The following is a 16133-nucleotide window of genomic DNA, read 5'->3' as shown; positions in this document are numbered from 1 at the left end:
TAATTCTATATTAGAAAAATCATTACTTCTAAAAATATTTAGTTATTAAAAAGATTTGCATATAAAGAGCTCCCCAGAAGATTTCTAGAAGCCCTAATTACATTAAAAACATTTGCTGTGCTCAGAATTACAGTGCAGAACTTAGGAATAAATGTTCATCTATTACAACTTGCATTAATCAGAGATAACAGACAGGAGCTCCTGCAGATTCCAACCTTAGTCCAAAAAAGTGAACAGCCACTCAGGAGAATCCTGCCAGATATTCCCAACAATTTCTGAAAGATCCTCAAGCACAGCACAACTGTAGCCTCCTAACAAGCTGCAAATTATGTTACCAGAAATTCCTGAAGATTCTGGGTTTTCTGTGTCTCTCTGTTATCTTTCAAAGACAAGTCTATGCCACCAGAAAAAAAGGCACTGCCCACGGCTCTCATCCCTCTGACTGGACAAAGAAATGAACACTAATAAACCACTCAGAGCATCTCCAGGGCTGTGGCAGCTTCACAGGCAGAGCAGGCAGCCCAGCACTGTGCCTGTGACTAAAGCAATCACAGCTGCACGATGCTGAACGATTGTGGGCGAGCATATCACAATTTCTAATTCAGCACAGCATTCTGCTGTGAAGCACAAAGCCTAACTTTAAGCTCCCTGATGCAATTAATGCAGAGGTGGAATTGTTCTTCCTTTTTTCCTTAGCTCTGCTTCAGTCTTATCTACTAAGAGAACCATGTTGACTGATGGCAGTCTACTCCTTACTTCTGACATTCTTTATGAACATAGGCAGAAGCTTCTGAAACCAGCTGTGCATCTCATATGCTCTCCCAAAAAAGATCCAGAAAAGCAGTGAAATTCTTTCTGGAATCTAGATGGCATTTCCAGTTATGTACTCTTGCATCCAGCATTTTACAAAACCTACACAACTCCTGCATCAAAAGTTTAGCATTAGAGAAATGCTGTCTTTACCTTTTCAGTATTCCTGTTCCATTCTAAGCTTGGAGCAAAAAATAAGTGGGAAACCAAAGGAGTTGAGACGGTCTGTTACGGGTGCTTGAACATATAAAATATGTACAGAACATATAAAATATGCAGAACATATAAAATCTGTACAGGATTTGATGCCGGGGTGAAGAAAGCAAGGCAAGACACATGCAACAGATAAGACATTTTAAAAAAGAATTTACCAAATATTTTAGGAAACATTACATCCTAAAAAATTCTGTTACACTGTAAGTCAGATAAAGTTTGTAAAACAGTTCAAAAGCTGACGTGAATTCAAGCATTGATCTTCTCTAGTAAATAAACCATCTACTAGCAAACCTCAAAGCTCCTGAAAGTAATAAATTATTGCTAACAAGGCTATCAAAGATGAGGAGGAGGAGTTAATACCACTTCCCTTTCCTTGAGTAACATTAACTGTAGCTTCTTAAGTACTATTACTGATTGGCTGAAACCTTATCCTGCAACATTTTCAAACTAAGTAACAGAGGAAACAAAACTTAAGTGCACTTAGTAAGCATTGCAAACATAAATATCAAATTAATTATTCGTTCTGTAGCATTCAAAAAACTTAAAGACATTAAAGAAATGTGGCAAAAATCCCTGACTCAAAAAACATTTCTGTTTACATATAAACATATATCCTTAAACAGAATAAAGCTTTTAGAACAGTTCTCATATAAAGCCAGATAAGCAATATTTATTCACCTGTTTCTGACCTAAGAGTCATCTTCACACTCAACAGAAATCGGACACAGTGAGCAGACTTAGTGGCAAGGTCCATATGCCCAAACAACATTTCCTATCTCACAACAAAACAATTTTAGTCTATTACAGAAGGAGCCCAAATGCTGACACCTCAAAAGACCTGAAATGAATCCTATGCCTAAAAATTTGGTCAGTAACATTGTGAGTATGCACTTCAACGTCTCTGGGCCCTACAAACTCAACAATGTTAAACAACAAATTAAAATAATATGACTAGGTGAAGCAGGAAACTGCATAGTAAATGCAAATATGCTTTTCCTACCACATCTTGAAGTTTGCATGGTATGAAACACCAGCTCCCAAATGATGCTGCATTCTCAAAGCCCAGGATAACAACAATAGCCTTGGCATGAGCAACAGCCATTCAGAAAAGCCAAGAAGGAAGCAGGCTCACTGCTGGATATCTGCAGTGTGAGAAGCAGCAGCTGCTACTGGTCTGGCTGCTTTCCTCTGCCCTGCACCCTGCACCCCACCAGTAACCACCACAAGGCTTCACCCAGCATTGCAAAAAACAAAGCTTTCTGCCTGCCCCGCCAAATGCAAATCATTATTTCCCTATTTCCTCTGAAAGGAACAACAACCAAGAGAGAACTGGAGGATGCCTGAAAGCCTCCCTTTGCATGATAACACAAGTATAAAAATAACAAAAATAAAGTATCATTTCTGATGGAAGTATTTAACCCATATTCAGATATTTAGGTATACCTATTGTCTTTAAAATCTTCTAGGTTAGGAATGAAATATCGAAGTTACTTTCATTACAATTAAACCTCATAACCCTTTCAGTTGCTAACAGAAAAATACAATCTGTAAAATCAAGGGATTTTGCCTATTTAACAAACTAGCTTCAGCTTGTACTTTGAAGTATTCTCTGTTTAACAGCAGTTTGAGATAGGCCAAAGAAGTAGCAAGTTTCAAAATATTCAAGACTATCAGTTGAGGCTACTTCATAAAGTAGGTGAACACATCAAAGACAATGGCTCGTTATTCATGCAAATATTACAGGCTACTTAAAACTCTCTACAAGAACAGCATTTACCTTGCCCTAGCACTGCAATACACTGAGAACTTCATTATTGATGCTGGCTTCTGTACCCGACACCAGCATGAATGTCATAGCTCACCCTTTACTATGTCTCTAACTTACACCCAGCTCACATACCAACACTAAGAAAAGACTCAGAACTATCCCCTCCATGAGGTATCAAACAACCTGGGGTTAAGCAGAATACTTTAGGCAAATTCCTTATATGCTTTAGCTCCACACAATACAAACTGTTCTGTGGTCAGGTGCTGAGGTCAAATTCACTACCTAGCCAAACAAAAGGAGCTTTGAAACACCCAATCAGGAGTATAAATGGCAGCCTCTGAGCTGATCCTAGGACATAACATGTTGCTTTCCATAATGGTTTACCACTGATTTTTCCAATTCTCATCTGTGCGCAAAAGGCAACAAAGAATTTCATATTTAAGTCAGTCTTCCTCAACATTCTGAATGCAAAACTCGCCAAGGTCTGTCTTGATAGTTAAATGCTCACTCCTTTCCAGCTTCTAACCAGTCTCTTACTACATTTTCAATTAACTTAAAAGAATTAAGCTTATCCTTTATGATTATTCCAACTACAGCACAGACCTGGAAAAGCAAACATTTTTCACTTCTTTAAACACCATATTTCCCTTAATTTTTACGTGCAACAAGTCTTCGTTACCAGCAGAGTGTTTCACTTCCACTTTTCATTTTAGTTGCGTACATCAACAAAATTTTGAAGAAGGCAAACTGAACTAGACATAATTCATGAAACATTTCTACAGTCAGCTTCCAGAGCACACACAAGACCAGACCAGACAGTTTCACTTCAAGTATCCACAATCATATAAGAAGCAGTGAAACAATTCTTCTCTTTCCAATAACCTTCATAAACCTTTGGGGGCAGGGCGCATGGTGGACTGAATAAAAAAAAAATACAAGAGGCCACAAAGTCTGAGAAGTTAGTTATGTTCCCTCAGTATCCTACAAATAAGAATGCCCTGGTAGTAACTACAGAGCAAATGCTCATTTTCTGAACTAATTTGGATGAATAATCTTCAAAAATTAGCTGACCAACCTGCAAAATCGTCACTATCACCTAAAACCTTACAGCTGCCTAAAATCGCCACTCACAGTCAGACCTGAATGCAAAAGACCAAAGACAGCAAGCCACAATATGTGGTCTTTAAGCAGTGACACTATTACTGAACTCTGAAAACTCTGTATATTCAGTTGGAATGCTTATTCTCTGCCTGAAGTCTTCTCAAACACTTCACAGAACCTAAAAACACAGTAGCAAACAACAAATTGTCAGAATTATAGAAGCACTTCTTAAGACATTTCTACTAAAGCATAAAGAACATCTATTCAAATGAACAATCAACTATTACATTCCTATTAAAAGAACAAAAACAATAATTTGGACAACAAGGCAATGCTGTCTTGTTCTTTGGCTTCTATACAAATGTTAATGTGCTGCTGACAGCCTTTTGAGTACAGAAAACTAAGTATGAACTAAGTAAGAAAATCAAAACCAAAAAAGTCATTGTGATTTTGCTAACTTCTGCCAGGAAAGAAATTTCAGTGTTAGGAGACTGCGAACCAATACAAATCAAGAGCAGAAACACAGTTCAATAAAATCAATTTTAAAAGTAAGTCAATGCCAGCAAAAATTTTGCTAGTCCTCAAACTGAAAACACCAAATTAGTTACACCTCCCAAAACCTAAGCACCTAAATTATGATGCAGCTTACTGCAACATTATGACATTCTCCTCTAAGTACTCTACCCTTATTCTTTCTACTTTAGCAATCACTTTAAACATTTGCACAAAAAGAAAAGTCATGGAAATGGCAACTATACTGTCAAATTGTTTTGTCTCAAACAACACAATCATACCTGTAATTTCACAGAAAATTAGCACAAACATATGAAATAGCCACTCTTACTCCAAGGTGTCCACCCAACTCAATCTTGTCAAGAACTATCTAGCAGCAAATGATGCAGTACAGAGGGTGATAGCAACAACCATTTTTCCCCCCAAACAACACATTTTTCTTTAACAAAACAGTCCACTGTAATGAGATTTCTAGCTCAACTGTACCTGTTCATGCAGACATGTTCTCCCATTTCACCCTGGAAACTGGGAAGCAGGGCAGGGATATATCTATTTTCAAACATTCTGCTGATTTTACAATTAATGCCTCCAGGTCTCACAGCATGAAAATAGGTACCTGTTTTCTTACAGCTGCCTGCTTTATAGTGCTCATTATTTCAAAAAAGGCCTACCACACCCTTGCTACCTCCCTCCTAAGACTTGAAACCCATTTGACCATCACAGTGCTTTTCCATCCATCCCTCCCTCCACCTTCTTGGCCTTTCTTGCTTCCAGCCCAGTGTTCATCCAACCTTTGCTTAGCTAATTGCAGTGTATTATTCCAGCAACAATTGAACTGCTCAGCATGAGGAAGAAGACATGCTGAAGGCCTAAACTGCAGCTGCCTTTAGCTTCTGAGGAACAATGGCCACAGGGCAGGTCTTTTAACACCAAGCAGTCTACTAGATTATCTTACACAAAAATATGTATATAAAAGCACTGGCAAGCTTGATTCAAGTATCTTAGCTCAGCTGGTTAGAGCATGGCTCTAGTAACACCAAGGATGTGGGTTTATTCACAGTATGGGTCATTTACTTAGGGGCAGGGACTCTATGATCCCTCCAGATCCCTTCTAACTCAGAATATTCTCTGTGTTTCTGTGTATTTTCTAGTTTAACATATCCTTTCAAGAGACAATTATTAGTATTCCATTTCTCAGTATTCATAATTTGTAGTATTTCTTCCTGACCAACACCCAGGCTTTTTCCAAAGAACAATCCACAATTACTCCCAAAAATCTCAAGTATAACAGCTAATCAGAGATCCATTTAATCAGTTAAATCAGCTCTAAGAATACACTGAATGGTACAAAAGCACTCATTAAAGTCAGCTCCCTCCTCTTTTCTCTCCCTGCACCCCTCCTTTGCATGTCAGCACCACCATGCCACACAGCATCAAGAAATACTTTCAGAGACCTGTGCAAGCAGCAGCAGCTTAGATTGAGTCCCAGTTCATCACCCCACTACACTCCAAACTCCCAGTCATTTCTGATGCTCCATTTGTAACCATCTAGTACTGTGGAGATGCATCCTTTTCCTTTCCAGTAGGACAACACAGCACCTGGGATTGTTCACAGCTGTTTTGTGATTTCTGAAACCTGATCACAGAGCAGGCTGCACACAGAGCTCCCACTCTGCTGGAATAAGGAACTCTTACCACTTGTCCACATCAAGAGAAGTTAAAGCCTTGACTACTGTTCATGGGATACTATAAACAGACATGAGGCAACATAAAACAAACTTCCGAGTGCTTCAGAGACAAAAGAATAACACATCACAGATGCACAGTTTCTTAGGATGTTTACTTAATAAACAAAACAAACTAGTTTTACTTGGATTCTTTTATAAAAGTAAAGTAGTCAACTGGATGCATTTAGAGTTCTGATAGGTGGGGATTTTAGCTTACAAACATCTACAGCCAAATCAGAATGGGACATTTTCTTATTATCCTGTATTAATAAAATCTCATTTCATCAGTTTCACTTAATCGAAGTAAATAATTATGCCTGGCAAGCAATTTTAATTTTGAGATGCAAACTCTCTTACAATAACTCAACAGGCACAAAACAAATTAACTCCCAAAACAAAAGTTTCATTCCAAACCATCCATTTTTCTGCAAGCAAAGTTACTATCATCTACAATAACTAATCTCTTTAAGGAGCCCTACTAAAATCACAGCTCTACTGCTAATCTAAAAGCCTCCCCAAGTACTATGGATAGCCAAAGTACTTCCTTATCAATTTTGAATGACACTTTCCAGATCCACAGTTGGTAACATCTGGGTAAAATGTTGGTTTTTTTATAAGTTCAGTTTCCCTTACCCACCTTTCTCAATTGCTATTTACTTGGCATGTGCAGGCTTCCACTAAAATGGCTAATAACAACTTCCCCCAACACTTTTATCTCCTCACAAGATGCTGCTGTGCAGCTGTGCACTGAACTGAAGCAAGGACCTGATCCTGAGCTTCCAGCTCAGTCGATGCCCCCAAGCAGACGCCTGCAGACAGGGTAAGTGAGCAGTGACAACACCCAGGACAGGCAGGGAGGGGGAGAAAGCAGCGAGCACCCAGGAGGAGCAGCCCCTCCTGCACAAAGAGCCCATTTCAAGGGCAAGGTGAAGCAGTCACAAGGCCAACCAACATCCCCTACAGCAGCACAGCCCCAGGTCCCCAGCACGGCCACTCTAAAACCAGCAGTGGAGCTTCACAGGACCAAAACCCAAACATCTCTTTTACTTTAAATGCAGTCTTGGAGTGCAATCCCAATGAATACACTCAGACACTCAAGTCAATGGAATCCTTTTCAGTGGCTCTTATCTGTATTTTGGACTGACATTTTAGTGTGCTGCTTCCAAAGTAACTAGAATACCTTCTACAGCACAGATAGTTTCAGTAAATATATTCAGGGAACATGAACCAGGTATCAAAAAGAGACTGAGGCAGCCAGGTTCCACAAAAATACTGGCAAAGTTAAGCTTTTCAAATAAAAACTAAAAATACACTCTGGGAAAAACAGAACTGTCTCTATACATTTCATTTGCAACTAACATCCACCAGTAGGAAAGGATATAAATATATTTTTCCTTCCTGACACTTAACAATATAAATTTTGGAACTATATGATATTATATAATCTAAATTTCATATTTAGCAAAACAGTGAAAAGTACTTGGCAGTAAAAAAAAAGCAATTTCATTTTCACTTCAAAACAATTTTTAATACTTCAAGCAATGAAAACAACTGAAGCCAACAGTATTTTCATACAGACATACAATGTTACAGCAAGAAGTTACCTTGCAACCTTCTATATATAGCAATCTAGAATTAAAATTATGCTAGAAGGGAGACTCCTACTCAGAATAACTACCTTTCATATTTGCTTAAAAATCATCACAGAACACCTGATTTGCATAGGATTTTTATTTGTTAACAGTATAGTACTTCTTGTTTGTTGTTCTTCAAATGAAAATACTGTGTAACACTTCAAAATGAGGAAAAACTAATCAAGCTTGTCATTTCCAGACTACTACAGAGAAAATATTCTTTTTATATGCTTCAGATCTAAGCACAAAAACAGAAGACTCATCTACTTAATGCATCTAGTGAGGGCAGGAGGGAGAAATGCATTTCAAGTAAAGCCTGTGGCTCGGACAAAAGAAAATTCAGACTGACAAAAGTTATTAGTCAAAGCTTGCATTTCCCCACCAAAGCTCACTGAACATACTTCTGTATGAAAACTGAGTATACCTTAAAAATAATCACTTATTGAGCCATTCACTCATTTGTCAAGGCTACATATAATCAAAAAAAACCAACCAAACAAAACAAATCAAAACAAAAACAAATTTTAAAAACAAAAAACACACCATTCAGGAGATATTCTTGACAAATATCCAGGGGAGCCACAAGAAGTTATTTACTATTAAAAATAAAATAACATTTGTGTGAAAATTTCTTTTCTAAATAACATATTTAACTTGCAGGAAACTGAATTTAAGTAATTCAGTTCACAGAGCCACTAGATGGAACTGAGAAAAACTGTTCCTTTATCTCTGTAACACTTGTTTAATAACTGCATACAATTAACCCCTTCCTTTACTCTAAACTACAAAGTGAGAAGGAGCATTCAGACCACACTTTCACAAAGTTTCCCCTTTTAAGGAGAAAGTACACAGAGCCTAGAAAACCAAAACATTTTAAGCAAATTTTTATTCCAGACAACCTTGCTTAAATGAATACTCTATCAGAAGGTTTGTTTGGGTTTGTTTGCTTTTAAACACAGCTTTAAATAGGTTAAGGTAACCTACTGTTTTTAGTAAACTACGCAGTTCTAGAGGCTGAGGACGTGACAATTTCTTAGAAATGAACACTAACTACAGAAACACAGCACACACAAAAAATAAATCAGGTATTAAAATTTTAGCTGGAGACAGTACCAGAAGGCTGGGCTGCTGACAGTTTTTAAATTATTTATGATGCATAAGAAAAGGTAGGAAACAGAAACTGTTGCCTAGAGGAAAAGGATCAAAGCTATCTTTGCATTCCTATAAATTCTGAGCTACTGCAGAAGTTAAGCTTAACACAATCCAGCAACAATTCCAGTTGTTGCCTCAACAACAATTCCAATTTACAAGTTTCTGTGGTGCTGCTTGTGGTTTGCAGTACCAGCTGCAGTAACTCAGTGATGGTTCCCTTCCCATCTCAACATCTAGGAATCACTGAAGATTCACCTGCAGGAACAGAACACTGCCTGCATGGAGAGAAAATCTCCTGATATAAAAACCTTGGCCAGACACCACGGGAATGAGATCAAAAAGGTCAGCGGCTCTTAGCTCTTAATTTGAATTCTGTTGAAATGAATGAGTCAACAGTTCTGAGTGCTGTGAGCTCTTAATTCTGAATTGTACTGACAAGCACATTATCTTCGATTTCCAAGATGAATTTTAGTTAAAATTCTACATCTCATTATACAGATTTAAAGACGCCTGCCTCTACCAGGTCTCTGAAAAATGCCAGGGATTTTTTGGATTTGAAGGAAAATGAGCAAGATCCAGAATAAAGGGGCAGGGGGAGGAAAGGTATAAATAAACTCTCTTCAGTTAAGTTTGAATTGCTCAGAGAAATCAAGTGAACAAGGGAAAATTTTCTGACAATCATCACATTCTGTTTGTGCTGATTCTAAATTCTAACAACACATTATAATTTTATTCACCCCTCCTCTTTCAGATATGCAGTTTCCATAGGAACTGGCACTACTTAGTAGTAACCAAAGGCAGAATAACACTAACTTATGTAATAACTTGAAACTTACCTTGGTTTCTAAAAAAGGGTATATGCTTCTTTTAGAACAACAAACTGTGTGTTTATTAATTTTTTACACATTCCCTGTGTGGTCAAGATAAATATCTCAAGTTTCTGTATTTCAAAAAGCCATTTTCACAGACAGGTTGTAACAGACTAATCCCAAAGAAGTCTTCTCATATATCAGGATTTCTGCAGTAAATTAGTCAGCACTTATGTAAAATAATAAACTTTTGACTTTTGAAGAGTCTTTGACCATGCCCTAATATTTCTTTTAAAAAAATAAAAAAAAAACCACTAGTAATTTTCTTAGCTTCCTCACATCACAGCTCTTTACTATGCATTCTTCTTCCTAAATATTGATTGAGAATGAACACTAAACACAAAAAAGATGTAAAGATGTCCAAGCTAGAGAACACTACCTAAAAATCAATTAGAAGACTATCAAACTGCTTTCTTCATACAAATGCTAAAAATCCCCAGTATTTTTAGGTGATTTTCACAGTTGTAGTATCATCATAGGAAATCTTATCAAGATAACTGCTCCTGTCCCTGGGCACAGTCCCCTTTTGACAAATACACGGCAGCTCTGACAGATCAGCATCCCTGGAGTCAGGCAGAAGAAAATGAGTCATGCCCAGGCTGCGTGGGCCCAGCTTTGCAGAATCGGGTGGGAGGTCCTCAGAAAAGCAGAGCTGTCTTCAGAAAGCTCACAGCTGAAAGGGCAACACAAAATCCTGCTGCTGGAGAGATGACAGAGCTCCAGCATTCCAGGGAGCAACACTGGGGGTATTAAGAAAGGGTCTGCTACATGCTGCTACTCTAACACAGGAAAAAAATACCAGCTAAATAACCTGTCCAAATGAAAACACTCAGAATGAATCCTCAGAAGAGGTGAAGGAAAATCCTCACAGGACACCAGAAGGTGCAGAACATACTGGCAGAAGCACTGAAGAGTTACAATCAAAACACTGGAAGGCTGTAAGGCAAAAAAACTCAGCTAAGGGCAAAGGAAGTTACAAGTGCTTGCTGTCTAATCTCTGAGTGGGAGTCCAATGTCACTAAGCTACACAAAGGCCAGGATTTTTCCTGGTTAATTGTTTATTAATTATTAATATTTGTTTCAAAACTGTCTACAAATCCAGTCACTCACAGCTTTTTTTAACTGTATCTCACAGTTATGACAACGCAACTGCTGAGTGAGCTATCAAAACACAGCTCTCTCCTGAATTTCTTCTATTCTTCATCACTAAAAATAAAAAACACGCTAAGAAATTAAAAACTTAATTTAACTGAGAAACTCATTCTAATTCAAAGACAAATGACAGCATTGAGATGCTATCAAAAAGTAAATAGTAGCTTGAAGTCAACACCCTTTAGAGACAGGACTTGAAATTACTCCTCCCACAGATTACAAGGAGCTTTTCTAGAGGCAAACTGAAGAAAAAAAAAAAAAAAAAACAAACAACACAACAAAAAAAACCCCAAACCTGTAGTGCTGAGTCTCCATAGCTAGAGAAATCTACTAGCAATTTACTAAGAAAGCAATGGAAATCTCATAGCTCTCAAACTTTTAGGACAAGTGCATGCCAAACTAGTCATGCAAAAGCATTTCACCATGTGCCTGAATTCACCGTCCTCTTGGTATTAGCTCACCATACAATGAAGTCTCACACACAACCACCAAATTCCAAACGCATTATTCAAGCCCCAAAAAGGTCACTGATGGAGTTTCACAGCCACCTTAGTGATAAAACTCTATGAACAGCTCTGTTCAGACTAGGTGCCATCACAGGAAGCAGACCATCCTCGTTCCCCTCTCCTGACACCATGGTCTCCCTTCTCCTTTGCACTGGTGCTAGGCTTAAAGTAAGTTAGGAAACAGTCTGATAAAAACTCATGGTTTTAGCTCTTGCCTGTGGTTCTTGTCACATTCCTGCAGGCCAAAGCCACAGACAGTGCTCATCACAACGTCAGGGCGAGTCAGGTGCTACAGAGCAGAGAGGGAGCGTGGAAGTCCTTCCCTCCCGCTGGCTTTCCAGCAGTGGGACGAGCATGACTACTCCTACCAGCTCTCTTCTGGGAACTACTGCCTGCATGACCAGCTGGGGTCAATCCAGAGAAAAAAGCCCCACTTAAACAGCCACCCACACTAGAACAGCTTAAGCCAACTCTAGAGTTGCAGCTAAAAACACATTTTCCAGAAACCTTCACTTCTCAAATGCCAAAGCCTGATTAATTTGAAGAGCTCAGAGTGTTAATATGATGGCTAAGTTCCAGAATAGAAATGTAATTAAAAGAAAAATCTTTGAATTACTAAAAAAAACAGGTTACATTACGTTGCCTATTATTGCTTCAATGCAGTGCTGTAGTTAAAACTGGTCTCAAATATTGTGAGACATAATTAGAGAGAAATTTATTTGCCAAATACAGGCGCAGGATCTCTCTCGCACCCAAAGGCAGTCAAGTTAATCCATGATCATGGATTAAATTTAAACATGAAAATAATCCAGAATTACAAAGCAACTTAAAATTGGGTGAATATAAAAATGTGGAAAGCCAGTGCTATCTTCAAGCTTAGAACAGAAAGTTCCTTAAAACCTTCTACCAAATTAAGCAGTGAACAAGCAGAGCTGGAGTGAATAGCAAACAGCCTCATGGTGTTCCCTCCAAGGGAGACAGTTCTGTTGGTCCAATTTTCATAATCATGACTAAATACCTTCAGGCACAGTCAAGTCACACTACATATTCAGCTGTCATTTAAAAATACTGCTAAAAAGGCACACACACACAGGAAAGACAACACTAATGATAATCTATATACTAACTTAAATAAATACCTGAATATCTGATAAAATATGGCAAAAATAGAATCATAACCTCTCCCTCAGTCCTAAAACTCATCACCACACATCCCTTTTCTGTAAAACATCTAGATTATCTTTGCCAGCTTCCTCTCTAAGCCAATAAAAACCTCTGATACTGGGAACCTGTTTAACGATCTACACAATTTGACTGTTATAGGTAAAAACTTTCCAGCCTATATTTAATCTAAATCACACCCACAAAAATTTACTTCCTCTTAACCTACACCCCAATTACAAGAAAGTTTAAAAAAAAACATAGAAAAAAAACCTTTAAAAAACTCGCAGTGCTTCCGTGAACCATTTCTTACATATCCATACCACAGCTTTTTCCACCACATCAAAATAATCCAATACTCTAATAAAATAAAAAAATTCATGCATAGGTTCTCAACCTCTCAAGCCACATGATTTAATACTCAAACCTAGACACAAAAGTGCAATCAAAAAGGAAAAAGAAAAAAAAAAAGAAAAAAACCTTCTGTACTTTAAACTCAATCAACATATCCAAGGATGGCATCTACTTCTGCCAGCTGCATGTTTCTCATTCGGACCAATTTGTGACTAGAAGTCCTGAATTATTTCCTACAGCTCTGCTTCCCAAGCATCTCTATCTAAGCATCCCATAGCCTCTTCCTAGCACAGCATTTTATGTGCATCAGCTTTTTATCTTCTGGATTGTACTTCTCAAACCAGTCAAGATTAGTGAATTAAGAGTTTGTTCTGTTGTTCTCCAGACAAGTGTTAATATTCTCTCCTAACTCAGCAGCATATCTGCAACTCTTACCTTTTAGGAAAATGATAGATAATATAACTAAAATCACCCCCTGAAAAAGCCATCTGTTTTTTTCCAAATGCTCAAGAGGTCTTCCAGCTTTGCAAAAAATAACTTAAAACTATTTGAGAGTTAGTTAGATAGGCAAACAACCTCCATGACAAATTGAAATATGTATTTATTACATGTGGATGAACACAGAACTATGTTGAAACCTCCTAAAATTTAAAACAGTTTGTAAGATGGCTTTTAAGCATATGTATTTTCCAGACGATATTGTCATGTAACACAATAAATCCCCTTAGAGCATGTTAGATTTCTCAAATAATTGTATTTCTTCTTCACCAGTCACTACAAAGTGGAAGAGAACACCACTGATAGGCATCTCAGTACCTTTACAGTCCATAAAACATTAAAAAAATCTGGTTTTTTCCATACAGACAGACACATCAAAATGGATTAAGCACAAAATGTAGACAGCATCAGCAGTATTCATAGTAAGAACCACTTAACACCACCTACAACCAGATCAATCACAATCAAAAAGCAGAAAGAGCTGTTCTGATGCAGCACTTCCACAACACCCCTGGGAGGTACAACTGCTGCTCCACAGACTGCGGATGTTCCAGCTTCCTTTGGTTCACCCTGCAAGCCAACAGTCTGGACAATTCACACTGCAGGAATGTCGCGTCCCCCGCTAGATCACGTAGCCTTGCATCTCTACCTTGGAGTTATGTCATGACTACTGCTGGAGTTTCATTAATTCTAACTAAAATTCATGTCTTCAAGGTGTTGGGCAGAGAAGAAACCTAGGTGTGTGTCATCAGCTGAAGTTCAACACTTTCCGTTCAGGGTGTCAATAATATTCCAAACAACATCAGAAGTTTTTCTCTGAGAAACGCACACTACTTTGATTCTGAAGGGATATGGGTTCTTCTTGTTTCGTCCACCTTCCAAGTTCTTCCTTTCAATTACAGAGCTTTTGGAAAAGCACATTATGAGACTGGACAAACTTCTAAATGTTTCCGAGAATTTCCTAACGTACAAATCCCATTTTGCTAAGTGAACTGTGTAGAGGCAGTAAAGCTTCCCCCTGGTCATTACAAGATAGATTCAGAATACGTATAAGCAATTCAGAGCCATCAAAGCCTGCCGAAATTAGATTTCAAATGTTTCGGCAGAACCGCTGGTTTAATTGCAGGCATTCCCAACTGCCCTAAGTACGGTAATGTGACTTTTCTTTAAAGAATTAAGCGAAGGCTGGAATGCTTCCCCTTTCTCTGCGAACTAAACCCCCCTGGGGGCAGGGATGGCCACTGTGCCTCGCAGGAGCCGAGCAGCGACACAGCGGGACGGGCGCGCTGCCCGTGCCGGCTCCGGGCCGTGCGGGGTGCGGCGCCGGGGCGGGCGCGCTCGGCCGCGGCTGGCGGCGCCCCGGACACCGGCACGGGCGGCACCGCGGGAGCCGACACGGAAGCGGCGGCTCCGGACCTCAACAATATCGCTATTCAACAGGATCCTGCACACATCCTGCGGCGGGCCGCTTCCCGGGAAGGGCCGCGCCGGGCAGTACCGCAGTGCCGCCGCCGCCGCAGCCGGACCCCCTGCAGACCGGCCCGGCGCCCTCTGCAGAGCCGCACCGCGCCCGGCCCCGCGGCGGCGGGAGGCGGCTCGGAGGCGCCCGGAGAGCGGCGTCCCACCCCTGTGCCGAGAGCCGCCCGCCGGCGGGACGCGCGGGGGCCGTTACCTGTCACCGGCTCCGCCGCAGAGCCGGCCGCGCCGCACCGTCCTCCCCGCCGGCCGCCGCCGCCGTCCGCAGCCTCCAGCTCGCACCCCGCGCCCGCGGCGGCGGCGGGCAGGAGCAGCCCCAGCAGGAGCAGGCAGGTCGGCACCGGCCGCACGCCGGGCGCTCGGAGCCCGCTCATCGGTACCGGCGCTGCCGCGGAGCGAAGGCAGGAACACAAGGACGGAAGGAGGGAACGCAGGGCTGGAGCTCCGCGCTGCGCCGCTGCCGCTCCGGCGGCACCAACCCGCTCCGCTCCGCGCCGGCCCCGCGCCGCCTCCCGCCGCTTCCGGCGGCCCCCGCGCCGCCGGGCGACACGTCACCGCGCGGTGACGTCACCGGGGAGGGGGCGGCAGCGGCGCGCGGCCACGGTGCCGCTGCCCGGACAGCGCGGCCCGGACGGGACCGGACCGGAGAGGACGGGACGGGACAGGACGGGACAGGACAGGGCCGGACAGGACAGGACAAGGCAGGACCGGCGGCAGCCGCAGGTGCCTGCATGGCCGGGCTCCGGGGCACTCCTGTCAGGGTGCGGGGTCCCGCCCGGCTCCCCGGCAGCCCGCGCCGGGACCCGCGGAGCGCCGGCACCCCCGCGCCGCCTGGCTTGTCCCGGAGCCCCTCCGATCCAGAACCGGCTGGGCCGGACCCGAGAAAGGCACAAGGTGAAAATAAGATGTTTTAGCTACAGGGCAAAACCTTGGACGTTGTTAAACTTGCCCTTATCGCACGGCCAGGGCACGCACCTGAGGAGAACTGCCTGAAGTTCAGGTTCGGGTGTACCACAGCACTCTCAAAACATCGACAGAACGAGAAAAGGAGGAGTCTCAAATCTGATCTCACACAACTGAAGCCAGGAGAACTAACTGTTCACAAAGATTCAACAGTGATTTCATTGGGCTTAAAATCTTTACCAAAAAAACCCACTTTTGCTGCTGATGTTTCCATCAAGCCACTGAATGGCAGT

At 41.2% G+C, this 16133-nt stretch overlaps 1 protein-coding gene across 1 annotated transcript in view; it reads right to left on the bottom strand.

Moving 5' to 3' along the window:
- The window catches only part of STIM2 (stromal interaction molecule 2), a 64229-nt gene extending 48886 nt beyond the window's left edge, over nt 1-15343 (bottom strand). Inside the window, exon 1 of the mRNA XM_058023959.1 lies at nt 15134-15343. Within this exon, the coding sequence (XP_057879942.1) occupies nt 15134-15311 (178 nt within the window). The 5' untranslated portion in view covers nt 15312-15343. The remainder of the gene's footprint in view (nt 1-15133) is intronic.
- Nucleotides 15344-16133: the final 790 nt, after the last annotated feature.

The sequence above is a fragment of the Melospiza georgiana genome, chromosome 5, assembly GCF_028018845.1.
Source record: "Melospiza georgiana isolate bMelGeo1 chromosome 5, bMelGeo1.pri, whole genome shotgun sequence".
NCBI classification, from domain to species: domain Eukaryota; kingdom Metazoa; phylum Chordata; class Aves; order Passeriformes; family Passerellidae; genus Melospiza; species Melospiza georgiana.
The sequence above is the reverse complement of the archived record's forward strand: the minus strand, read 5'-3'. Positions and strand labels throughout refer to the sequence as shown.